This window comes from Talpa europaea (genome assembly GCF_964194135.1).
Source record: "Talpa europaea genome assembly, chromosome: 2".
NCBI lineage: Eukaryota > Metazoa > Chordata > Mammalia > Eulipotyphla > Talpidae > Talpa > Talpa europaea.
This window is the reverse complement of record NC_140068.1, coordinates 131710626-131736272: the sequence shown is the minus strand read 5'-3', so window position 1 is coordinate 131736272 and position 25647 is coordinate 131710626. Positions and strand designations below refer to the sequence as shown.

The window sequence follows — 25647 nt, the reverse complement described above, 5'->3', positions numbered from 1 at the left end:
ATTTATTTTTTGAAGAACCAACTTTTGGTTTCATTTATCTTTTGGATTTTTTTTTTTTTTAGTTTCTATTTCATTTATTTCTGCTTTGATTTTTATTATTTCTTTTCTTCTACTGGTTTTAGGGTTTTTGTTGTTGTTGTTCTTTTTCTAGTTCTTTGAGATGTGAGATTAGGTTGTTTTGTTGAGTTCTTTCTTGTTTCTTGATGTGAGCCTGTATTGCTATATATTTTCCTCTTATTACTGCTTTTGCTGCATCCCATACGTTTAGGAAATTGGTGTCCTCCTTGTCATTCAACTCAAAGTATTTTTTAATTTCTTCTTTGATCTCATTAGTCCAGTGGTCTTCCAGTAGTTTGGGTTTCAATCTCCATGAGGTAGGAGGGTTCCTTGCCTTCTTTTTATGGTTTATTTCTAGTTTGATGCCTTCATGGTCATAGAAGATGGTTGGTATAATTTCAGTCTTGGTGTATCTGTTGATGTTTGGCTTGTGCCCCAGTATGTGATCAATCCTGGAGAACAATATATGTGCGCTTGAGAAAAATTTGTGTTCATATTTTTTGGCTGTAGTGTTCTATAGATGTCTGTTAATCCATGAGGTCTAGACCCTTATTTAGAGCTTTAGTGTCCTTACTTATTTTTTTGTCTCGTTGATCTATCCATTGTTGATAGTGGTGTGTTGAAGTCTCCTACTACATATGCGTTTTCTCTGATGTCTGTTTTCAGAGATGAAAATAGTTTTCTGATATATTTTGGTGCTTCTTCATTTGGTGAGTATATGTTAATAAGTGTTATTTCTTCCTGAAGTATTGTCCCCTTGATCATAATGTGGTGACTGTCTGGGTCTCTTTTTACCTTTATGAGTTTGAAATCTGTTTTATCTGATATAAGCATAGCTGTTCCTGCCTTCTTTTTTGGTCCATTTGCTTGTAGGATTGTTTTCCATCCTTTTACTTTCAGTCTATTTTTAAATGTGTTTTCTGGAGGCAACAAAAAGTTGGGCTTTTTTTCTTAATCCACCCTCGACTCTGTGTCTTTTTTATTGAAGAATTTAGTCCATTTACATTTAGAATTAATATTGATATGTTAGCAGCTGTATTTGCCATTTTGTTGTCTTTTCTCTGGTATTATTTATTTATTTATTTTTAATTAATTTTTTGGTCTTATTTCATTCTTATTCATCCCTCTGTTGGTTCTCGCTTTAGGAGTCCTTTTAGTATTTTTTGGAGTGGGGGTTTAGTTGTAATGAAATTCCAGAGTTTCTGTTTGTCTGGGAAGGTCCCTATTCTTTCTTCATAGAGGAATGAAAGCTTTGTGGGATGGAGTATTCTTGGTTGGCATTTGTTGTCTTGGAGTCTGTTGACTGTGTCCCTCCACTCTCTCCTTGCCCATAGTGTTTCTTCAGAGAAGTCTGATGTCAGCCTGATTGGTTTTCCTTTGTATGTTATCTGTTTCTTCCCTCTTGTCAGCATCATTATTTTGTCCTTGTCTTAGACTCTTGGGAGCTTTACTATTATGTGTCTTGCTGTATTTTCTCTTTCATCATGGAAGTTTGGAGTTCTTCTTGCTTCTTGTATGTCTATTTTCAGCTCCTTCTTCATGTTAGGGAAGTTCTCTTCAATTATTTCTTTGAATATTTTCTCTGTTCCTACTTCTCTCTCCTCTCCTTCTGGGATTCCTATAGCTCTTATATTTCCTTTCCTCATGGAATCTGATAGCTCCCAAAGTCTTTCTTCATTCTTTTTCCTTTGTACTTCTCTGTCCTTTTCTGTTTTGGTTCTTTTTATTTCTGTGTCTTCAAGAGTACTTATTCGTTTTTCCATTTCCTCTATTCTGCTTTCACTGCTTTTCCCAGAGTTTTTTGGCTTCTCCCTTAATCCTTTGATCTCCAGCATTTCTTTCACTTCCCTCTTTAGGGACTCAGTTTCATTCTTCTGATCATTGATTATTTTTCCCTTATCATTGTTTTCCTTTATGACTACTTTCAGTTTTTTAATCATGGCAATTTTAAATTCTCTAACTGGAAGGCTCAGACGTTCTTCCAAGTCACTATTGTTGCAATCTGGTGGGTGATTTTCTTTTTGTGGTGTGTCTTTTCCTTGAGGAGTTGCTTGATTGCTTGTAGTTTTTCTTCTCCCTGCTGTTTGTTTTCTAATTTGTCCTATGCATTGTGACACTGTGTTGCTGGTACTGGCTGGCATCTTTTTGGTGTGCTCTTTCTGGAATGTCAGAAACTGGTGGTCCAATCGAGTCAAAAACTGTTATGCCAGAAGTCCAGTAGGGCAGTGGTACTATGAATATGTTAGTAGTTGCTGTCACAGACAATCTCCCCTTCTGTATTTGTTTAATTCCAGAGGTTGGTCTTGTGATCCCACAGATTGCCCTGGCCATGGCTGGATTGCCCACTGAGCTCCGAATCGCTGGATCTCCCTCTGGGCTCCAACTGGCAGCCAGACTGGGCCTGGCTTGTGGGGGCTTTTCAGCTCACCTCTGGCTGTGGGGGCAGCCCTTTCCAGTTACAGGCAGTCTAGGTGGGTTCCGGATGCAAAGATACCTGTTCTAAAATGGCGAGTCAGGAGGCCACTTCCCTGTGCCCAAGGTCTGCCCCAGTAGTGGCTGGATCCCCCTCTGGGTTCTGACTGGGGGCCAGACAGAGCCTGGTTTGTGGGGGATTTTCAGCTCCCCTCTGGCTGTGGGAGCAGCCCTTTCCCAGTTCCATGCAGTCTAGGTTCCACACTCAAAGATCTGATAACCTTTTTACCTTACCCTACAGGGGTGCTCTGCTATAAACATTTGTGTTCAGGTTTTGTATAAACAAAAGTTTTCAAGTGAGTTGGGTAAATACCTGGGAGAATGATCAGCAGGTTTTACGGTTAATCTGTGTTTCATTTAATAAGAATTTGAAATTGCCAAATCTCTTCCTTAGTGACTGTGTGATTTTTGTATTTCCTCTGGCAGTGACTAGGGGTTCCTGTTGCTCCCCATTCTGGTCAGCACCTTGTGCACAGTGTTCCCACTTATCTAAGGTTTCATTTTCCAAGAATTCAGCTTCCTGAAATTAACCTAGGTACAAATTTTTTTCATAATAAGATATTTAGAGTTCACAGTCACATCACTTTTATTACAGTATATTGTTGAGATTTTGACTTACTTTTTAAAAATTATTTCTAATCACACTGTGCCTAATTTATAGAGTAAACTTATCATTTGTATGTATGTGCAGCGAAATCTTTGTGTATAGAGGGCTCCATACTATTGGTGGTTCTGGTATCCACGGGGGTCTTGGAATATATCCCACATGGACAAAGGGGGGCTGCTGTACTAGGATTTGGATTTAAGCCATAAAATAGGTGTGTATTGCGTGTCCTTGTTGCTTTAATATGCACTTGCATTTATATATATCTTTCAGCATATGATGTTGAGTTTCTGTTCATATGCCTAGTTGCCATCAATGTAGCTTCCTTGCAAACTGTTCAGCGTTTTGCTCAATTTTAAAGTTTTGTGCTCCTTGTTGAATTCTAAGGGTTCCATGTGTATTCTAAAAATTGTATTATATTAGAGTCATATTTTGCAAATATTTACTCCTGGCCTGTGGCCCAAGCTCTTTCACAGGCCCAACACTCACATTAATGCCTGCATAGGCATTTTGGGAAGAAAAATGAGGAGTTGCTAACTGCAGTGGGTTCAGAGAAGAGAAGATTTGGTTGACTGAGGATGACGTGACTTATGTATTTGTTTATGTTCTTGAGTATTTATGAATCCTCTGTGTGTGGGTGAATAACAAATATTAGTTATTATCAAAATCATTTATCAAAAATTAATTATACCACAATCCCTGACACTATGAAACACTTGGCAGATCCCCCTCAGTCTTGTTCTCAGGCTCTGACCCTCTACTCTCGGACCCACCATCTTCCTGCATGATTTTGCCTTAGAATTTCCACCTGACCAAGGTGGGCTGGATAGATGGACACAGCTTCCCGCTGAAAACAGCTAAAAAAGTGAGATATATATGAGATACAAAACCCTCTTCTTAAAAGCATTAGAATTTACAATACAGTAATCAATGGCCACACCCAGAAGAGAAGAGCGAGGCCCTGTGTGGGCCATACAGAGAGCAGTGTCCTGAGGAGGAGGAAGGGCTGTGAGGTCCCCTCCCAGAGCAGACATGGAGACCAGCCCTTCAGCTGGGCCCTGAGCCTGACAGTCAACAAACGCCATTCCTTTCTCAACTTAGGGAGACCTGCTTTATTCTGCCTATGATGTGTGTGTGTGTGTATGTGTGCATGTGTGCACACATCTATAGTACAGTCCTTAGGATATAATCTGTGTTCACTAAAAAAATACAAAATGTTGCAAACAAAGTATTTTCAGACCCGGAGGGAGTAAAAAACACTGTCAGCTGTTGTTAACAATGAGAAACAGAAATGTATTTAAATGAGGCCACAAGTTTGGAGATCACCCCTCATTGTCGACCTTCCACAGGCAGGGCCAGCACCTGAGCCCAGAGGAGAAGGGCTGCACAGGAGGGAGCAGGAGGGAGGAAGCAGGGATGTGGACAGAGACCACCATGCCCAGTGTGAAGAGCTGTGGGGTCCTGGCAAGGGAGGCTCAGGAAAGCAGGGAGCATCTCCTCAAGCCTGAGAGAAAGAATCTGGAGACACTGTAAACCCAGTTTCTTATGACACAGAGCACATGTAGGTCACTTCTGCCACAATCCAAAGTGCTATGTCCCAAGGAAACCAATTTGTATGAAGTGAATTAGACCATTTTTTTTGGGTGGGAGGAGGTGGAGGATACTACCATCCTTACTTGAAGAGATGAATGACAAAAACTATCATCATTTAGATTTAGCAATCTGTACATACTTTCTAGAAAATGAATGTGAGCTGTCCCTTTAAAAATATCAACTGAGGGCCTCCCTGGTGGCAGAAGGAGGTAAACACAGCACTGTGAAGCTATCTGCAGCCTCTGCAGCATTGTTAGATTCCTGGACAGGGAGCTACCCACAGCACTGTGAAGCTACCTGCAGCCTCTGCAGCATTGTTAGATTCCTGGCCAGGGAGCTACCCACATGGCACAGCAGACCTCTCCTGTCTTGCCTGCTGCTCCCCTCAGCAGTGTATTTCAGTCAGTCTGCCTGTTCTGCTCCCCACACTGTCTCTGGTGAATCCCCTCACCCCATGCACCTCTGGCCTGTACCCCAGTTCTTGAATGCATAAATAAATAAAGATTTTTTTAAAAAAGAAAATCAACTGACAGTTGATACATGATAGTAATTAACTACCCAATTAAAGTATAAGCTCCAAGTGAAAAACAGATAATGGAAAATGTGTCCCATCGCTATAAACTTGACAACTTCCAGTGGCCACTTGCTTTTCCTTGAGGTTCTTTGGAACCAAAAACATGTATGATTTTCCATATTTGATTCTAGAATAATTAACATAAAGATCCTATAATCTGATGTATTAGTTCAAGATTAATAATCAAGAGAGGCGGGCCTCCCCGGTGGCACAGCAGTTGAGCGCTGGGTTGAGAAGCTGCCCGCAGCCTCTGCAGCGCCAGTTCCATCCCTGGCCACTGGGTGAGGGTCCCACATGGCGCACAGACCTCTCCTGCTGCCTGCCCACTGCTTCCCTAGGCAGTGTACTTCGTCAGTCTGCCTGCTCTGCTCTCCCCTCTGGCTCTGGTGAATTCTCTCACCCTCCTGTGCTTCTGACACTGTCCAGTGCTTGTATAAATAAATAAATTTAAAAAGTTAAAAAAAATAATCAAGAGAGGCCTATGGAGTTAATGTAACAGGATAGAAAATATTCAATGATATCATTCTACCACTCACTTTGCAAATAACATTTGAAAACCCACCACCTGTATAGTTTCAATTTATTGTAGACGTGGAACAAAGTTGAATACTCACAATTATCTGAAAGGTACTTAAAATGCTATTTTCACATATTTCAGAAACGCTGTATATTTTTCATTGGCCAACCAAAACAAAGAGTAAATGCAGGAGAAACTATGACAAACCAACATTCTCCTAGTGAGACAGAGAAGAAAAATAATTGCAAAAATACAAGCCTTAAAAGATCCACCCATGACCCTGATTATTTTCATTAAATATCTGTATTTCCTTAAGATACTTTGAACATACATTGGGTTATTAATATTATTCCAAATTAAATAAAAAATATCTTTAAGTTGTTTTTATTCCTCATGTAATAAATACTGAGAGTTATAACCTCCAAAAATTATAGGCGGGTCCTAGCTAATTTGAAAACTGTGCAGAGATCGCTGCCCCAGTTCCTGGCCTGGACTCTGGGAGGCAACAGTGTGACAAAGGCCTTGGAGCAGGAGAGGAGGGGGCGGCAAAGTCCCAGGTGTCGCGTGAGAGTCTCAGGGTCTCTGCGCTGTGGGCTGTGCAGGGGGCAGGAGTTGACTGTTGGGCATTCCACATCTCCCCAAGTTTCACTTCTCCCTCTCTCACAGCCTGTGTCTGGTCCTCCTGCCTGGATACTGGTCACTCACCCCCAGTTCTCACTCCCCATTGCCTGGAGGGTTTCCAGAGAATCCAATCAGCATCACTGTTCCCACCAGTCTGGACTCAGATTCTACCCAGACCTCAAGTGCTCAGGTCATGAGGCCCCCAACCCTCCTGCTGCTGCTCTCAGGGGCCCTGACAGAGACCTGGGCAGGTGAGTGCGGGTCTGGAGGGAAAAGGCCACAGAAGAGGGGGAACCAGAGGAACCAGGGTGTGTGTGGGGGGCAGGGCCCCTGGAAAGGCATGTCTCCCGCATCGCTGACCCAGTGTTCCCCTTGACCCCACCCTGCCCTGACCCCTTCCTGCCCTTCCCAGCCTCCTGCCTCCCTCTAGTCCCTCTGAATCTCCAGCCTTCTCATCTGGCCCCCATTTCTATCTCAAGAGCCCCCTCGCCCTCCTCCCCTCACCATCTCCCTGGGACTCAGCCTGGGTCTCCCTCCCGCCCCCAGGCCCCCACTCCCTGAGGTATTTTTTCACCGCGATGTCCCGGCCCGGCCCCGGGGAGCCCCGCTTCATCGCCGTGGGCTCCGTGGACGACACGCAGTTCGTGCGGTTCGACAGCGCCGCGGCGGGGCCGAGGATGGAGCCGCGGGCGCCCTGGATGGAGCAGGAGGGCCCGGGGTACTGGGAGGGGGAGACGCGGAGCGCGAAGGGCAACGCGCAGACGTTCCGAGTCAGCCTGAACAACCTGCGCGGCTACTACAACCAGAGCGCGGCCGGTGAGCGGGGCGGGCCCGGGGCGCTCACGACCCCACCCCCGCGGGCGGGCGGGGACCCCAGACCCCGGGCCCGAGCGTCCCCCGAGGCAGGGGGACCCGCCGGACCCTCGACCCGGGACAAGCCCGCGGGACGCTCCCTGGCGAGGTTTCCGGGGGGTCGGGCGCGGGCGGGGTGACCTAGGGGTGACGCGGGGTGACGGGCGGGGACAGGCTCTCACACCCTCCAGAGGATGTCTGGCTGCGACGTGGGGCCCGACGGGCGCCTCCTCCGCGGGTACAGTCAGTTCGCCTACGACGGCGCCGATTACCTGGCCCTGAACCCGGACCTGCGCTCCTGGACCGCGGCGGACACGGCCGCTCAGATCTCCCGGCGCAAGTGGGAGGCCAGCGGAGCGGCGGAGCACGTCAGGAACTACCTGGAGGGCCTGTGCGTGGAGTCGCTGCGCAGATACCTGGAGCACGGGAAGGAGACGCTGCAGCGCTCAGGTAAGAGGGGCCGCGAGGTCTCCCCACCCCCCTCAGGCCGGCACCGCGGGGAGGGTGGAGTCAGGGTCACAGCAGCCCCCACCCTGGTCAGGGAAGGAGGAGCCCCCCGGTTTCCTGACTCCCCAGAGGACCCCACTTTTCCTCAGAACAGTTAAGGAATCCAGTCTCTGCTGAGCCTGAGGGGAGACCAGCCCTGAAACTACCCTTCATGGCATCCTTTTGACCCACAGCCCTCTTGGGAACCATCAGTGTTTCCCTCAGGGTCTTGTTACTGGTCTGAGGACATTTTTCTGATCGGACTCCTGCTTTTCTGAGTGCCAAGGTCAGGAGCAAAAGACTGTGCTCTCCTCCTTAGAAAACTGTGTCCTCCTTTCCAGAGTTGTCGCCCTAATTCTAGAACTTTTGAAGGAATAAGAGATTATCCCAGACTCCCCAGACCAGGCTGGTTTCTAGATTTTGTGCTTCCTTTCCACACCCATTGCCCTGTCCATTCTGAAGATGGTCACTTGAGGCTTTTTCAGGGTCCATGATAGAAAATCCAGAGTGTGAAAGTTCTCACCCTTCTCCTCAGATGCCCCAAAGATATATGTGACCCACCACCGCATCTCTGACCCGGAGGTCACTCTGAAGTGCTGGGCCCTGGGCTTCTACCCTGCGAACATCACCCTGACCTGGCAGCGAGATGGGGAGGACCTGACCCATGGCACAGAGCTCGTGGAGACCAGGCCTGGGGGGGACGGATCCTTCCAGAAATGGGCAGCTGTGGAGGTGCCTTCTGGAGAGGAGCAGAGATACACGTGCCATGTGCAGCATGAGGTGCTGCTGGAGCCCCGAGTCCTGACTTGGGGTAAGGAGGAAACATGGGCACAGTGTCTGCTGAGGGGCATCAGGACCTCTTCTGGAGACTTTAGGAGCATCAGATGGGGGCCTAAGGCTCAGGGTCTCCCCTTCCCTTCCAGTGCCCCCTCCTCTGTCTTCCATCCCCACTGCGGGCATCATTGTTGGCCTGGTTCTCCTTGGAGCTATCCTCACTGGAGCTGCAGTTGTGATGTGGAGGAAGCAGCGCTCAGGTAGGGAAGGGAGTGGGGGATCTTGTCCACTGGGGTCTTTCAGGCCACAGGTAGAACTTACCCTACCTGTAATGGGAAGTACCACCCACACGCCTGTGTTGGCCAGTCTGGAGCTGATTGCTAACCCTCTTTTGTAAAGCATTTTTGAAAATGAATCACATTGTTCACCTTGATAATGCTGATGCTGGGGCCCTGATTCCAGCAAATGGCAGAGGGGAAGGTCCCTGCTGAGGGCAGACCCAGGAGACAGTTGGCCCAGTCCCCTCTCATCTCTTTTCTTCATATTTCCTGGTCCTTCCCTAAGTGTCTGGTCACAGTTCTGGAAACTTCCCTATGTTTCAGACATGGGGATTCCTTTAGGACTTCATAGCCTGACTCCTCCCTGGTCTCACATGTGGCTTCTTTCCACAGGAGGACAAGGAGGAAGCTACACTTAGGCAGCAGGTAAGTGTGGATCAGGGGCTTGGTCCCTGAGTCCCTGTGGACAGTGTCGATGGAACCCATGGGGGAGTCACCCTCATCAGTCCCTCCTGTGGTCTCATCTCTCTGTGGCTCTGACCAGGTTCTGTTTTGTTCTCCCCCAGGCAGCGACAGTGCCCAGAACCCTGATGTGTCTCTCAGCTGCTAAAGGTGAGGTCCTGGGGGCCTGTGGTGGGAGGGGCTGGGGCAGAGAGGATGGGACCAAGTTATGGGGAAGCTGTGGGAGGGGCATTCTAAGGATGCTGTGAACTATGCAGAATGTCGACACTTAAGTGTTTCTTTGCATTTTTTTATGATCCTTTTCCTACAGTGTGAGCCAGCTGCCTTGTCAGGACTGAGTGATGCAAGATTTCTTCTCAGCCCTACTTTGTAATTTCACAATCATCTGGTTTCCTTTGCTGCAAAAGTCATCTGAATGCATCTCTGTTCTTAGTAGATAATGTGAGGAGGTGGGGAGACTGGCCCAGCCCTGCCTTCCAGGCCCCTCCCCACACTGACCTGTGTCTCTCCTTGATGATTTTCCTGCTCCAGCAGAGGCAGCTTGGTTTGTGTCTGCTGTTGTCTTTGTGTTTTCCTCAAGAATAGTAACTATTTCCCTCTTGAAATAATAATTGAGTTCTGAAATTACTTATTGTAAGCTTGCCTGATGGGTTGGTGGGCTAACAAAAATGATTCCTAAAATTTGAGAGGAAATAATTATCCAAGACCCTATTGATAACAAGTTTGAGGCTCGTTTAAATGTTCTCGAGGAATCACTTTTACATATTGGTAATCAAATTCAACACATCAAAACTCACTTGACTACCAAATGTCATTCTGATTACAAATGGATTTGTGTCACTCCACATGTTTATAACTCTTCTTCTGTTTCTTGAAATAATGTCAAAAATCGTTTACTGGGTGTTTGGGATAACACCAATGTTTCCCTGGACCTTACTGCTCTGCAGAAAGATATTAAGGCAATTAGTTTAGCTCATGTCCCCTCCTCAATCCCTGCGGAAGTTGCTGCTTCCTTCCTGGCTTCCTTGCAAGGTTATACCACGAAGGCGGTGTGGTTCCCATCATTTATTACCTTGGGTGTTGTTTTGCTTGTCACCATGGTTATTTTGATTCTCTTCCCATTGTTTACTAAATTGCTTTTCCGAGCTATCAATCAGATACGTGTTGAGATGTGAATTATGCAGATGATGGCCAAAAACAAAAAAGGGGGAGATGCTGCAGAAGGCCTTGTTGCCCCAGCCAGGTAAGACACTGGCAAGCAGTGAAGCTAAAGGGCCTCACACCATGGGGCTGAAGGTAAAGGGCCTCACACCGTGGGGCTGAAGATTTAACATCCCTTTATTTTTTGTTCTTGGTCATAAAAATTGAAAAATTTCCCAAAAAGTACATTAGGCAATAAATTATATGCATCAGTATACTGCAAATAAGCGGCATGGAAAATTATCTGTTTAGAAATTAGTTATTAAACAATTTGGCCCACTTGACAATGGAAGACAATTTATTGAACATGCCTGACAAGCAATCCAGCACAATAATTATAGTAGGTCCTTCTCTTGCCTTCTTTTGAAGTTTCTTGGGAAATTTTTAAATAAAGTTATTTGAGTTAAGGAGTTTCTAGGTAGAAAAAGTTCTGATAGCAGAGTAGCAGCCGGTCCCCGGCTGAAGACCATGAGAATAAGAGGAGTCTTTTCTTGCTTAGGCTTTAGCTGCTAGGGATGTACTGGCAAATATCTACTGTCTTAGGTTATTGTTTAGCTGAAACAATGAGTTTTAGTGTAAGGCTTAGTTTTTCATTAACCTTGAAGGTTGCCTTCTTGCTGAGAGCACATAATGGCCAAAAGCCTATGGAAAAAGAGATGCACTGATTGTTTCTGCTTTGTTTCTATGCACATGATAATGTCATCTCACTGCTTGCAAAAAATGTATAAATAAAGAAACTGCTGAGCCTCTCGGCAGAAGATACTTGCACCTCACCAAGTGTCAGTGTCTCCTCACTACCTCATCCCCTTCCCCTCAGCCCTTAAGTTTAAACCCCTTACAGGTGGCTGAGGCCGTCTCATCCTTTCAGGAACCCCTGACATGACATTTTGCTGGAGTCTGGTCCCTAGCAGGGAAACCTTCCAAAATCACGTGTTTGCTGTGCTGAGTCTGTGCAGGTGGGGGCGGAAGAGGCTGTGAGGAGCCAAGGGGGACAGGGCCTGTGTCCAGTCAGTGCTCAGTGCATCGTGGGCTTTGATGTGGTCACTCCTCAGGGGTCATCTCTCTGCTCCTTTGACTTGTCTTTCAGGAGCACCTGCCCCAGCAGGGTCTGTGCTCACAGGGTCAGACCCAACCTGGCCATGTGCTGTCATGTGTGGGCAGGGAGTGCTTGTGTGGCCGGGTCAGCCCAGGCTCAGCTCAGGGTTTAGCCTTTCTATGGATTCCTATTTTGTTTCTTTGGGGTTTTGGGTTTTTTGTTTTTGTTTTTGTTTTTTTTCTTTATGCCTGTTCTCCTTGATGTTTAGAGACCAAGCCTCATGTCCTCTTGGTCCCTGTCTCTGTCAGCAACAGGAGCATCTGTCACTGTCCCCACAAGGCCCAGGGTGTCCCCTGCACACAGGAGTCTGGTGAGATGAATTTCCAGACTCATCTGACTTTTGGCTCATTTAGGACTTTTTTCTGGATTCTTTCCATCTTTTCCAACAAAGTCCTGGTATTACTAGAGAGGAGGGTTTGATAATTTCCTGATGGGTTTAGATAAGTTCCTGATAGATTTCTATTTTTCTCTACAGCTTCTCCCTGTAACCCTGCCCTTAAATGTAGTAACCCCAGTGCTGGTGCTAATTGAGGTCCATCAGTTCATGAAGTCAGTTACCTTCATAGTTGGCTGAAAAATAGGACCCATAAGCCTCAGTACCTGTGCCTCCCTGGTGGCCAAGGAGTTAAGTCTCAGCGCTATTACCTCTACACCCTAAGTTCAATCCCCAGCCAGGGAGCTAACCCACAGATGGTGCAGCTGACCTCTCCTGTTTCACCTGCTGCTCCCCTTGGCAGTGTATTTCAGTAAATCTGCCTCTTCTGCTGCCCACTCTGTGTCTGGTGAATCTTCTCACCAACCCCACTCATGCACTTCTGACCTACACCCCAGTTCTTCTAAGCAAAAATAAACAAATCTTTAAAAAAAACAACCCTAGGGGGCCTCCCCAGTGGCACAGTGATTTAAGTGCCACCCTATGAAGCTGTCTGCAGCCTCTGCAGTGCGGGTTCGATTCCTGGACTGCCAGAGAGCAACCCACATGGTGTGGCAGACCTCTCCTGCCTCACCTGCTGCTCCCCTCAACAGTGTCTTGTCTGCCTATTCTGCTCCCTGCTCTGTCTCTGGTGAATTCTCTCACCCTCCGGTGCCTCTGGCCTGTACCCCAGTACTTGTATAAATAAATCTTAAAAAAAAAAACAACCCTAGGAACCCCTTTTGAAAGAAATACACCTGTGTAATGTGCCACATTAGTAAAGACTCTGTCTCTAGAACAGGGAGGTGCTCTACACTGATGACACAGATAACTGTTGCACCAGATGTGTGACTGACTGCTTATGCAGCTAGGAAACCTCAATGAACGAAAAACATGCACAAATTGTGGCCTGTCGAGAGTGTGTCCTAGTGGGGAGGGGAGACTGGGGACTGTGTGACTGCAGACCAGACAGTAAACCACGCGTATCTGGTAAGGTAAGGGATGTGGGAAGGCGACAGGATGGTTTTCTTCCCAGCGTGGTCAGTGTGGGTCTCACTGAAGTGACCTTTGAGAAGAAGTTTGATGGACACGTTCACAAGGATGTGATGTGCAGGGAAGTTCAGTCCAGACAGGACAATCTCCATGTAGATGCCTGAGCAGGAATGTGTCTGTGTGACTGACATAAGCAAGGAGGCTAAGGGCTGAGCAGAGGCCAATGGAGATGGGATCTGTGTGCACCCAGGTCATTCAGACCTGAGGATATTGGGAGGGTTTGAATCTCTGAGTAAGATGTTGGGTGACAAGAACTTCTGAACAGATAAACACCTGTGGTACTTCCCTCTGGTAACCTCAGTCTGGCTGCTGTGCAGCATCAAATGGTGAGAGGTGGGAAGAGAAATGGAGGAAACCAGTGCAGGTCCCAGGACAGAGAGGTTGGTGGCTTCATTGAGGGGCGAGCAGGGAAATAATAAGAAGTGATAGGACTGTGCACATTTAGAAACAACATGATATCCTTCAATGTGGAAATGGATGAAAAATGCATACAAACCATCCAAATACTACATGATAGTAAATATATAAAAACCTACTGATGCACTCAACAACCCAGACGTAGCTTAAAGGCAACATGCAGAGGGGAAAAAAGTCTGTCTCAAAAGGTTGTCTATTGAGTGATTGCATGTGTATGACCTTCTTCCAGACAAAATGGTAGCAACTGAAAATTGCTCAGCTCTTAAACTTTGCAGGGAAGGAGTGTATGACATAAGATTTAACAGAAAGGAATTGTTTTGTTTGTGTGGTCTCCCATAAATCCATACCAGCATTAGTAATCATAAAACTATACATCAAAAAGCTCTATTTTAGTTAACCTCAATATAGAACTTTTAAAAATTAATGAGTCACATTTTCTTTCTTTCTTTTTTTTTTTAAAGATTTGTTTATTTATTTATACAAGCACTGGGTACAGCCAGAAGTGCGGGAGGGTGAGAGAATTCACCAGAGCCAGAGCAGGGAGCAGAGGAGGCAGAAGGACCAAAGTACACTGCTGAGGGGAGCAGCGGGTGCCAGGAGAGGTCTGCGCGCCATACGGGACCCTCCTTCAGTGGCCGGAGAGCAGCTGGGGATCGAACCGGTGCCTCAGAGGCTGTAGGCAGCTTCGCAACCCAGCACTCAACCGCTGCGCCAACGGGGAGGCCCAGTCACATTTTCTTTAATGAGGAGTTCCAGGCGTGGAGTGATGTGGAGGACGGAGGTGTGCAGGGGAGCGCGGCAGAGTGCGAGAGTGTGCAAGATGAACAGCGGAGAGCATGAAGACACCTACACAGCTGCTGGAACCAGTAATAGACCTACCCAGCATGGGATGGGTGCGCTACATTTGGCGTAGACTGCAGGACGGTTCAAAGAAGGATGGCTCAACACTGACAGGTATGGAATCTTTGAAACCTGGGGAAGGATTGCGGGGTGGCCACCACGAGCAGATGGTACTCGAGGGCCAGCCTCCTCTTCCAGTGGGCACTTCCCCAGGAATGGCCAGAGGTGGATGGATCCCTGCTGCAGGTAAAACAGGCTCTGTACAAAATAGAAGAGACCCTGGGTAGAAACAGTACCCGCGGGGTGGCAGGAGCCGTGGGATGGGTGTTTCTCACAGCTCTGTGAGAGTGAATGCAGAAAGAGCAATGCAGAATCCAGTAAGTACATAATGAGATGCGGGAAGAGATGCGGATACTACAACAACATTTGAGGATTCTGGAGGAAGATGTTCGGAGAAACCAACCCACCATTCCGGAGATGCCAGACCCTGTCTCAGGAGAGGAAGAGAAGGAGGCTGGCCCTTTGCCCGAATATCAACCGGTGATGGCAAACCAACCTGTGACTCCGGGGATGCCGGACTCCTCTGGAGAGGAGGAGGAGGCTGGTCCCAGTCTCCAGGCCCGCCCAGTGGTGACTCAGAAAATGAAGCGACAGGGGCCCATGACACCGGGGGTGAGGCCACTGGACCACCACAAATGACAGAATTTACTGCGTATCGACCAAACACACAGGTGTAACTGGTGGACTTGGGCAAACAGTTCCACTAGAAACCAGGGGAACCCTTGGCAGCCTGGCTGCTACACTTGCGGGATGTGGAGGTAGGTGGGATTATTTGCACAGTACAAGAGATGGAGAGACTGGCCTCTGTGACTTTACATCCATCCTTGCGACAGAGGTTGCAGAACAGCTGGCAGTATGGCCAGGGCAAACACATCCTCCTGGAATGGATAATGACTGCCATACAGACAGTATGGGCTGATGCGGGAGACGTGCCGGAGACTGTGAGCAGATGGCAGACATACGCCAAGTTGGTACAGGTACTTCAGGAATTGGGGATTCGGCAAGACATGTTCAATGTGAATACTCGTGGTCCTGATGACAAGCGTTTCACAGCAGGGATGAGAAGCTTAGTATTATAGCGTGCCCCCTCATCCTCATTTGGATCCCTCATGGAAGTTCTAGTACCCCATGTGGGACGTCAACTACACAACATCACAACAATGACAGCTAGCTGGGGTGAAGTCAAGAGCCAGTGCTCTCAAACTCAGAAAGGAATATGGGTAGTTGTTGAACAATGAAAAGGAATGCCAAGGAGGGCAAGGAAGCCTCTTGGCATTACAGAACCTGTTAAAGTTGCCCGTAACCGATGTGGACAGATTTAGTGAGGGCAGGTGTAGATCGCACTAAAATACATGTGAAGTCCAATGCATACTTGTTAGAATTATAGAAGCAGCTGCAAGAGGCCCAGAGGTTCATGCCCATGAGAAGGACTGCTGCTCAGGGGAAGCCTGGAAGCTTCAGGCCTCAGGCACGCACCCTGAGCCTGGAAGACCACTTGCTGCCAACCCTGTCCTCAGGCGATGGCCTGATCACTTTCGAATAGGGTGAGGGCAAGGAACCTGTCCACAGGGGGTGGGCAGGGACAGGAGGCCACATGTGGAGCTTGCCATCCACTGTCCCCAACTAACCTGCAAAGAGTTTTGGTAGATACAAGGGCAGAATGTACTCTGCTCTATGGAAATCCAGAAAAATTTTGAGGGTCTGCTTGTTACATTGATGGCTATGGAGGCCAGAGTGTCAAGGTGACAGCAGGGAGACTGTCCCTGGGGATTGAGCGATTACCCCCGAAAGAATATAGAGTATATGGGCCTCCCCAGTGGCGCAGTGGTTGAACACTGGGCTGCGAAGCTGCCCACAGCCTCTGCAGCACTGGTTCAATCCCCGGCTGCTGGTGAGTGTCCCACAAGGGCGCAGACCTCTCCTGCCTCGCCCACTGCTCGCCTCAGCAGTGTACTTTGTCAGTCTGCCTGCTTTGTTCCCCGTCCTGGTTCTGGTGAATTCTCTCACCCTCAAGCGCTTCTGACTGTACCCAGTGCTTGTATAAATAAATAAATAAATCTTAAAAAAAAAAAAAGAGTATAAAGTATATGTATCGCCCATCCCAGAGTACATCCTGGGGGTGGATGTACTACGTGGCTTATGGCTGAAGACCACAGCTGGAGAGTTTCGCCTTAGAGTGCGTGTGGTAAAGGCAGTGGTGAGAGGACACACTAAGCATCCGCCCATACAACTGCCAGTCCCTAGGCGAGTGACTAATGCCAAGCAATATCGGTTGCTTGGAGGCCACAAAGAAATTATGGGCACGATATCAGAATTGGAGAAAGTGGGCATTGTGCGTACTGCCCACAGCCCCTACAATTCACCAGTGTGGCCGGTGAAGAAGCCTGATGGCTCTTGGCACATGACAGTAGATTATTGTGAGTTAAATAAGGTAGATCCCCCTTGCATGCTGCAGTGCCTTCAGTGGCAGACTTGATGGATTGTCTGAGCCATGAGCTAGGCACGTATCATTTTGTAGCCAATCTGGCAAATGCTTTTTTTTGATAGACATAGCTCCAGAGAGTCAAGACCAGTTTGCCTTCATTTGGGAAGGCCAGCAATGGACATTTACTGTCTCCCACAGGGATACCTGCACAGTCCTCCTCTGTGCCAAGGGCTGATGGCAGCAGATCTGGCCCGGTGGGAGAGGCTGCCTTCAGTGCATTTATATCATTACATTGATGACATTTTATTGACTAGTGATTCTCTTTCAGATTTGGAAAAGGCATTACCTCTCCTGTTGACACACCTGAAAACATGTGGCTGGGCAATCAACGAAAGCAAACTGCAGGGGCCTGGACTGTCAGTTAAGTTCTTGGGGGTTGTTTGGTCAGGTAAGACAAAGGATAACCCTGATGCTGCAATGGATGAAGTGCAAACTTACCCCACTCCTACCACAATGAAGCAGCTCCAAGACTCTGGGCCTGCTGGGTTACTGGCAGTCATTTATACCTCACATGGCCCAGCTCCTATGACCCTTGTATATAGTGATACGTAAGGGGGCCAGGTGGGATTGGTCAGCTGAAGCAGACACAGCATTTGCCACAGACAAATGTACTACAAAGACTGCTCAGAACTTGCAGGTTTTTGACCCAGCCCCAGATCTGTGAGCTACATGTGCATGTTACTCAGGAAGAGTGTTCCAGGACTTAGCCCTGGAGAACTTTTGCATCCACAGGCCAGGTGTTGTGGGGGCAGGTACCCCTGACACACTAGTGGATTGATATCATTGGACCACTACCTCGCTCCAATGGACAACAGTATGCGGTCACCTGTGTGGACGCTGCTACCAGGTTATTGGCAGCTTATCCTGCTCCACATGCAGACCAAAAGGCAGTTTTGGCAGCACTGGCACACCTGTGTGCTGCACTTGGACATCTGCTGGTAGCAGAGAGCAACCAAAGGACTCATTTTACAGGAGCCCGGGTATAGCAGTGGGCCAAGGACTTGGGTGTTGAATGGAAGTTTCACACTCCCTATAATCCCAAAGCTGTGGGGATTATAGAGCATTATAACGGCCTGCTAAAGCAAGGGCTGAGAGCTACTGCCCCCACTCTGTCGCTGGCCGGGTGGAGCCGACATCTGTGGGGCATGCTACAAACACTAAATGAGAGGAGAAGGAAGGGCGGCCTGGCTCCAGTGGAGGCGTTGATGCATAGTGCTGCTGCTCCCATCCAATTTCAGATACAAACTTCAGATATTTTGTTAAAGCCTGGACTTGGACAGCAGGGCAACGTTTTATTGCCAGCCCTTACTGGAATGGACCCAAGGCAGACTGTGGACTGGGAACGGCCCTGGACTGTGAAGGCTCCCCCCATGTCCTGGGTGGCTCTGATAGCCCCTTGGGGTTGTGGCCTGGAGGCCAATTTACAAATAACACCATGGGTGACTGCACAGTGGCCGCCACAGGTGCGTGTTACCCACCCTGGGGTGGCAGACCAGAAGACAATCTTAAAGGAGACATTTGTGATGATTCTGGGGCCTATTATGAGCTCTCCACTCTTGCTCCATGTAGAGCCCTCTGATGCCTTTTCCCTGGCAAAGCGAGTGTGGTACTCATGACCTGGAAGACCACTGATGCCAGCTACAATATTATCTTCTGACACAAAATTGTCGTGTATATTGCCAGATGGGAGGGATCTCCCATTGCTGGTATCAATAACTTCTTTATCTTTCCACCCCTAGGAGAATTGAACTTAGTTATATTGTGATGTATACTGTTTTTGTGGGCCACGGCTGCAGTGCTTATGTTTGTTAAAGGAAACTTGTATAATCTTGTATATAGACTGTATGGCAGAAAACCCTGAGGGGGTGGATTGTGGGGTAAGTAGGGGGAAAAGCTTAAGGCTTTTCTGCCCTCCCACCACACATGTGCATTCAGCCAAACTGTGTGGCATGGCATGGCCTGGCATGGCACAGCCTGGAGGGCTTGGTGTGGCATTGTGCTGAGGATGGAGGAGTGCAGTGGAGTGGATGGAGGTGTGCGGTGGAGAGTGGCAGAGCGCGACAGAGTGCAATGGAGTGCAGTGATGAATAGCGGAGAGCATGAAGACACCAACACGGCAGCTAGAACCAGTAATAAACCTACCTGGTATGGGTTGGTTGTGCTACAGTCCTTCATGACTCTTAATTTAAAATATTCTGTGCTATTGAAGTGACAGTAACAGCTTCCTTAGGCACAGGGTCTCCGTGCTGATGACATCCCTGGAGGAGACCCTCCCTGGGCATGTTGAGCGAAGCCCATCAACCCTCCCGGGAAACAGGTCAGCAAAGAGGGTCTCCTACAGGAGTGAAATAATTGGCAGCAAGGTTTAAAAATAGAGGGAAGTTAAGCACAATGGTGACAGACAGGGCCCGAGAAGATAAACTGCCAGTGAGAAAGTCCCTGTGATGAGCAAATGGATGACGATGCCCTAAAACCAGTGTTGCTAGTGAGTTGCTGCTTTTCTTGCACCATAAGCACCTTATGTTTCTTTTGATGACAGGGTGGGGAGAATGCTGTGGCGCAGAGGAAGAGTTTAACACTGGAGAGAAGAAACAAAGTTTCAGAAAAGAGAGCTGAGTTTCAGAAAAGAGAGCTGAGAGGAAATTAAGAATAGGGGAAACATGAGTTTAATGAAAATGGCCATCAAACACAGAGCCCCACCCTGTCCCCAACAAGGAATAGATACAGAAATATTGGTGGAAAAGAGGGCGGCACAGATTCCCAACTGTATATAGCAGTTTAGCTAAAAATTAAAAGGTAGATGTATTAGAGTTGTCCAGACAAATAATCCTATAGATTGTGTGTGTGTGTGTGGGTGTAAATCATTTCTTACAAGTATTATAAGGAATTGGCCAACATAATTATGGTGACTGACAACATACTTTGACTTAGGTTGTCTTTAGTCATTTTTCCCTTCAAGTTCTATGTTTACCTTCAGTCCCCAAATCAAATCCCAACTCTCTAGGAAGTTCTTTCTAACCTCTTCAGCTACAGTTCATTCCAGTGGTGCCACAAAAAGGGAAGAACAGAAAAGTTATCAGCAGTAAAGTGTGTACTTTTGTTCATGTATTGTTCTTTGTTTCTTTTTTGTTTTTTATAAAGATTTCTTTTTTTTTTTTTAACATTTATTTATTTATTTATACAAGCACTGGGTACAGTCAGAGGTGCGGGAGGGTGAGAGGATTCACTAGAGCCAGAGCAGAGAGTAGAACAGGCAGAGTGATGAAGTACACTGCTGAGGGGAGCAGCGGGTAGCAGGAGAGGTCTGTGCGTCATGTGGGACCCTCACCCGGGTATGGAACCGGCGCTGCAGAGGCTGCAGGTAGCTTCGCAACCCAGCGCTCAACCGCTGCGCCACCAGGGAGGCCCAGCTTCTTTTTTTGTTTGTTTCTGTCTCCTCATCTCATAACTTAAAAAAGAAAATAGCACACACATCACATACCCTACAGCTATTTGGATCAATAAAAATTGTATTGGTAATACTAAAATATTTTAACAGGGGCCTCCCTGGTGGTGCAAGAGGTTAAGACACAGCCTATGAAGCTATCTGCAGCCACTGCAGCATGAGTTTGATCCCTGCACAGGGAGCTACCCACATGGCACAGCAGACCTCTCCTGACTCACCCGCTGCTTCCCTCAGCAGTTGATTTCCGTCAGTCTTCCTGTTCTGTTCCCCACTCTGTCTCTGGTGCATCATCTCACCCCCCACACCTCTGGCCTGCACCCCAGACTTTTTATGCATCTATAAATAAATCTTTAAAAAAATAAATAAAATAAAATATTTTAACATTGTTAGTGAATATCATTCTTGCTATAGTCACTGAAAATATGCCATGTAAATTTATGTTTCACCCAACAAAAAATTTTTGAAAACAGATTGACATTCAAAAATCAACAAATGCTTCCTTCTCAGAGTACTGCAATTATTGACTACATTGAGAACAATAATAGAGCCAATTAAATTTGATTTCATTTCCAAGATTCAAAAGGGACTAGAATTAAACTACTTGAAGGATCACTGATTATTGAATCCTATGCATTCTGACAAGAAATCCTCTCATGCCAGAAAAATATGCATACAAGTTTGACATTGAGACTTCAAGAGAACAGAGATGACCTGGGTAATTCTATCAGCATCTCAGTAAGTGAGCTGGAAACACTAAGTTTATAGCTCACAGGGACCCTTAGGTTGAAGGACTAAATCTCTCCAAGGGCAAAGTCAAAGAATATACTAAACAAGAGGAGGGTTGGTTGCTGATGAGAGAAAATCTCCCACAAGTCATATTCATTTTGTATTATATGGGCCTCTTTAACAGAAACTTGATTTGACATAAAGTAAGTTGGGAGCCGAGTGTTGCAATGATTGAGAAGTTTCATAGAGTTCATAGGCAGGAATGCACTGGAGTTCTGGAAGGAAGTGAAACCAGCAACTAAGCTGACAGATTCTAGGAAATGTTCTTGGTCCAAATCTGCTTCTCCTTTTTGCATTTCCTCCTGTCGTCTTTCTCCCTGAACTTTGCCTCTCTCTGTTATTCACTTCACAAAGTAGGCTAGAGTGGAAGGCCACATGAAGTGGCCAATTTTATTCTTGTATATGATGTTGAAATTCCTGGATGAGACCATAGTTGGCCAGTTAGTTCATGTTGCCTGAACTTCAACAGTCAGCAGTGGCCATGGGCCATCTTACCTGTCATCCATTTTACTCCCTGGAGACTGCTTCTGTGGTTTTTCTGTAGCAGGATGCTTAAATATAATTTTGAAATGTTCAGTTTTTTTTTTAAAGTTTTATTTATTTATGTATACAAGAACTGGGGTACAGGCCAGAGGTGCGGGGGCGGGGGCGGTGGTGAGAGGATTCACCAGAGACAGAGTGGGGGAACAGAACAGGCAGATCAACGGAAATATACTGCTGAGGGGAGCAATGGGCGAGTCAGGAGAGGTCCGCTGCACCACATGGATTGCGCCCTGGCCAGGGATCGAACTTGTGCTTCAGTGGCTGAGGATAGCTTCATAGGTTGTGTCTTGACCCCTTGCACCACCAGGGAGGCCCTTGAAATGCTCAGTTTTGAAACCTACCCTAAATTTCCTGTGGTCAGTGTCATAACTAAGTATACAAAGTTCACAAAATATGTGTAACATAACAAAAAAAAATAATAAATTTGTTCCATCCTTGCTTCCTTGCTTGCTCAACAGTCAAATCACGTTTTTGATAAAGGATTGTGAAATGGGAAATTTCCATAGAAGAGTCATGAGTTTGTTTGATACTCTAGAAATAGATGTTTACTAGATATGCAATTTCCTAGAATCACAACACCTCAGTAAGTACAGTTCTATGAAGAAGCTATCTTTGAGCAGGACGTGAAGAAGCACTGGGCCTCAAGAACAGAAGGAAGCTTAGAAATATGCTGTGGTCGGACTGAGCTGAAGGAGCTGGGTAGGACCCCCTTGAGGCCCCTGCTAAGATGTGGTTGCACCTGACAGCTCCCTCTCTCAGACCCCAATGTTCATTTCAAGCTCTACTTTGGGGTCACTGTAGACAACCCTCTGGCCTCAGAGTCATGGAGCTCCAGCCGGGCAGCCCCTCTGTTTCCCAGGGGGTCACTGCCTCCATGGGTTGCAACTACTCTCTCTAGACCAGAGCTGGAGGGAGTCCCACAGGGGGAGGGAAGAGTGTGTCCCCTGCTGGCCTGGCTCAGGGGCAGGATTAGCCTTGTTCACCGGTTACTGAGCTGAGCCTTCGTTTAAGGTCCAAAAAGGGATGGGAGAGATGGGGCAGGGTCCGTCAGTTCTTTGAAGAAGTAATGTTACCCCAGGGTAACCCTCCATGTGCAGCAGGGAGAGGATCTCAGATAAACCCAGGCTGGTTCCCCACCTCCCTCCCCACTATAGTGTCAGGATGAATCTCCTTGTATTCATGGCCACACTGGAGGGGAGCACAGACAGACAAGCATTGTTACTGTGTTTGTTACCAGGATTGGAGGTAAGACTTTTTTTTTACTGTAAAAGTTCTTTTATTTTTATTTTTAAAATTAATTTATTTATATATATTTTACATCATTGTTCCGTTTTAAACAATGTTTGCTTTTTTTTTTCCTCCTCAGGTGTAGTCCCCATAGAAGTTCCTCCACCAATGCACCCAAGCACCATCCCCACAGCCCCCCTGTGCGCCTCCCTCCCTCCTTCCCATCCCTTTCCCTCAGGCTCCCCTGTGGGATGTCTCTGGTTTATAATTGTCTGTTTGTTTTTGTTGTACTTTGTTGTGTATTGTACTGTTATTATTTTTCCCTTAGGTCTTATTTGTTTCCCCTATATTCCTCCTATATGTGCAACCATATGTTGTTTTTCTTTTTCCATCTGACTTATTTCACTGAACATAATTCCTTCTAGCTCCTTCCATCCATGTTGCTGCAAATGGGATGAGTTTGTCTTTTTTCAGTCACTTAGTAATATTCTATTGTCTAAATATACCAAAAGCCTTTGACTCATTTCTTGGTTTGGGGACATTTGGTTTGTTTCCATATCTTGGCTACTGTAAATATTGCTGAAATAAACATAGCAGTGCAGTCTTCCTTTTGGATTAGTGTTTTTCTGTCCTTTTTTGGGTAGATTCCTAGGAATGGAATTGCTGGATCATTAGGTAGATCCATTTTTAGTAATTTCAGGGCCCTCCACACAGCTCTGAATAATGGTTGAACCAGTTTGCACTCCCCCCCCCCCCCCCGCAGTGCAGGATAGTTCCTTTTTCTCCACATCTTCACCAGCATTTGTGGTTTCTGTTGTTTTTTTTTTTTTTTTTTTTTTTAATGTGGGCATTCTCACTGGAGTCTCCCAGGCGGTGCCTGACTGCTGACTGGGGCTGCCCACCAGCCAGGCTTCCTGGCCCAGCAGTGCTGGATGGTGGACTGACCCTCTCTAGTTTGGCATCAAACTCATTTGAGGACAAAGCCTGACTCCCGCTGACTGAGTCCCCCATCGTGTCTTGTTGCACCTGCACCACCACTGGGTCCTCAGCCTCTGCTGTTTGCTGGGTCTGAGATGGATCTTGTACTTGATGCTGCAGGTTATTCTTTTGTTTGTTTTTTGTAAGATTTATTTTTTATTTATTTATGCATACGAGAACTGGGGTGGGTGTAGGCCAGAGGTGCAGAGGGTAAGAGGATTCACCAGAGACAGAGTGGGGAGCAGAACAGGCCGATCCACTGAAATCCACTGCTGAGGGGAGCGGTGGGTGAGACAGTAGAGGTCTGCTGTGCCATGTAGGTAGCTCCCTGGCAGGGGATCAAACTCAGTCCTACATGGTGATAACACTGATAATTAACCCTGATGCCACCATGGAAGCCCTGTTTTTAATATATTTTTTGCATCTTTTGATATTATTTAAAATAATAGCAGGGGACCTTTTAGTACTCCTACTTCTCTGCTTTCATAATATACACGCTCCATCCTCCTAGCACGGGGCTCAGGTGGGGCTTACACGTGTCTTTGTCACCTTCACTCAGTGTCCATCTCTCATGACAGTGCAAGTTCCACATCTCCAGGGTCTTCTATCTGTTCCCCATTGTATCTTTGGGGGTGCAGCTTTGGGAGACATGGAGCCAGCCAGGGAGAGGGATTCTGGGAAGTGAAGAAGAGGCAAAGGCAGAAAATATTTGGGAGATGCTCCTTGGTTCACTGAGAAAAACATTTCTCAAAGTGTTGTGGAATCCTTGAAGTCACCCAGAACTTGTCACAAGGTCCATGAGGTTACAACTATTTTCAAAACGTCACTTAGACACCATTTGTCTTTCTATTTTGACATCTGCTGAGGTAAAACTTAGTAAAAATGGAGCTTATATTACTAACTGTAGTAGTAGTTATTCTTCACCACTTCTTACCTCAGAAACACAACTCCAAGCCAGTTTCATTTCAAAGTGTCTTGGCTGAAGCATTGAAAATTATCTTCATTATTTTATTATCCTCAAATTCACATTTTACAGTACCTGATGTGATGACACACAAGTGCACACAGAACACTCCTGCTGTGTTCCCAACTACCATGTGCCAAGGAAAATATTTGCATGAGATGAATTAGACTGTTTTTCTTTTTTTGTAGGCAATGCCATCTTTACATGAAGGAATGAATGACAAAAACTGTGGCTATTTGATTTGGTTAATTGGAAGACATTGTCCTGAAAGTGAGTGTGTGCTCCTTTGAGAAAATCAACTGACAATTGATAACTGACAGTAACTGAGAGTAACTTCTCCTCGACAAAATGTAAGTGCTCAGAAAAAAAAAAGAATTATGGGAAATTGTGTCCTATCACTAACTTGACAATTTCCAGTACTACTTTTTACTTTGGGATTTGTGGTGAAAAATAAAGTGAATTTTTTGAAGTAATTTGATTCCAGTGTAATGAACACTGAAGAGACTTATAACTTAGTGAAACAATATATTACTTAAAAAAAAATTACACATTAGCACAAGACCCCACCAATATGCAAGAGAGGACTATGGAAATGTAACAGAATAAGAAATATTCAATGATATTGTTTCAGATTTCACTTTGCAAATAACCTTTGGGAAAATACCACCTGTATAATTTTAATTCAGTTTCAAAGTGGAATATTCACAATTTTGTGAAAATACTGTTCCAACGTATTTGAGTGAGGCTGTGCACATTTTTTCATAGACTTCAACCAGAACCACAGACTAAATGCAGAAGGAGGAACTCCCTGGTGACACAAGTGGTTAAGCACTGTGAAGAAATCCATAGCT

General features: G+C 46.4%; 1 protein-coding gene and 1 pseudogene across 2 annotated transcripts in view; one reads left to right on the top strand and one right to left on the bottom strand.

The window, feature by feature from the left end:
• LOC311188340 (class I histocompatibility antigen, Gogo-B*0201 alpha chain-like) overlaps window positions 1-25647 on the bottom strand; it is a 677605-nt pseudogene that overhangs the window by 408117 nt on the left and 243841 nt on the right. The gene's annotated exons all lie outside the window — the stretch shown is intronic.
• Window positions 6632-25647, top strand: part of LOC311167491 (popy Class I histocompatibility antigen, A-1 alpha chain-like) — a gene marked incomplete at both ends in the record, with an annotated part of 256098 nt that continues 237082 nt past the window's right edge. Inside the window, 4 exons of the mRNA XM_084228511.1 lie at window positions 6632-6689; window positions 6985-7254; window positions 7465-7740; window positions 8312-8587. Of these exons, the coding sequence (XP_084084637.1) occupies window positions 6632-6689; window positions 6985-7254; window positions 7465-7740; window positions 8312-8587 (880 nt within the window). The remainder of the gene's footprint in view (window positions 6690-6984; window positions 7255-7464; window positions 7741-8311; window positions 8588-25647) is intronic.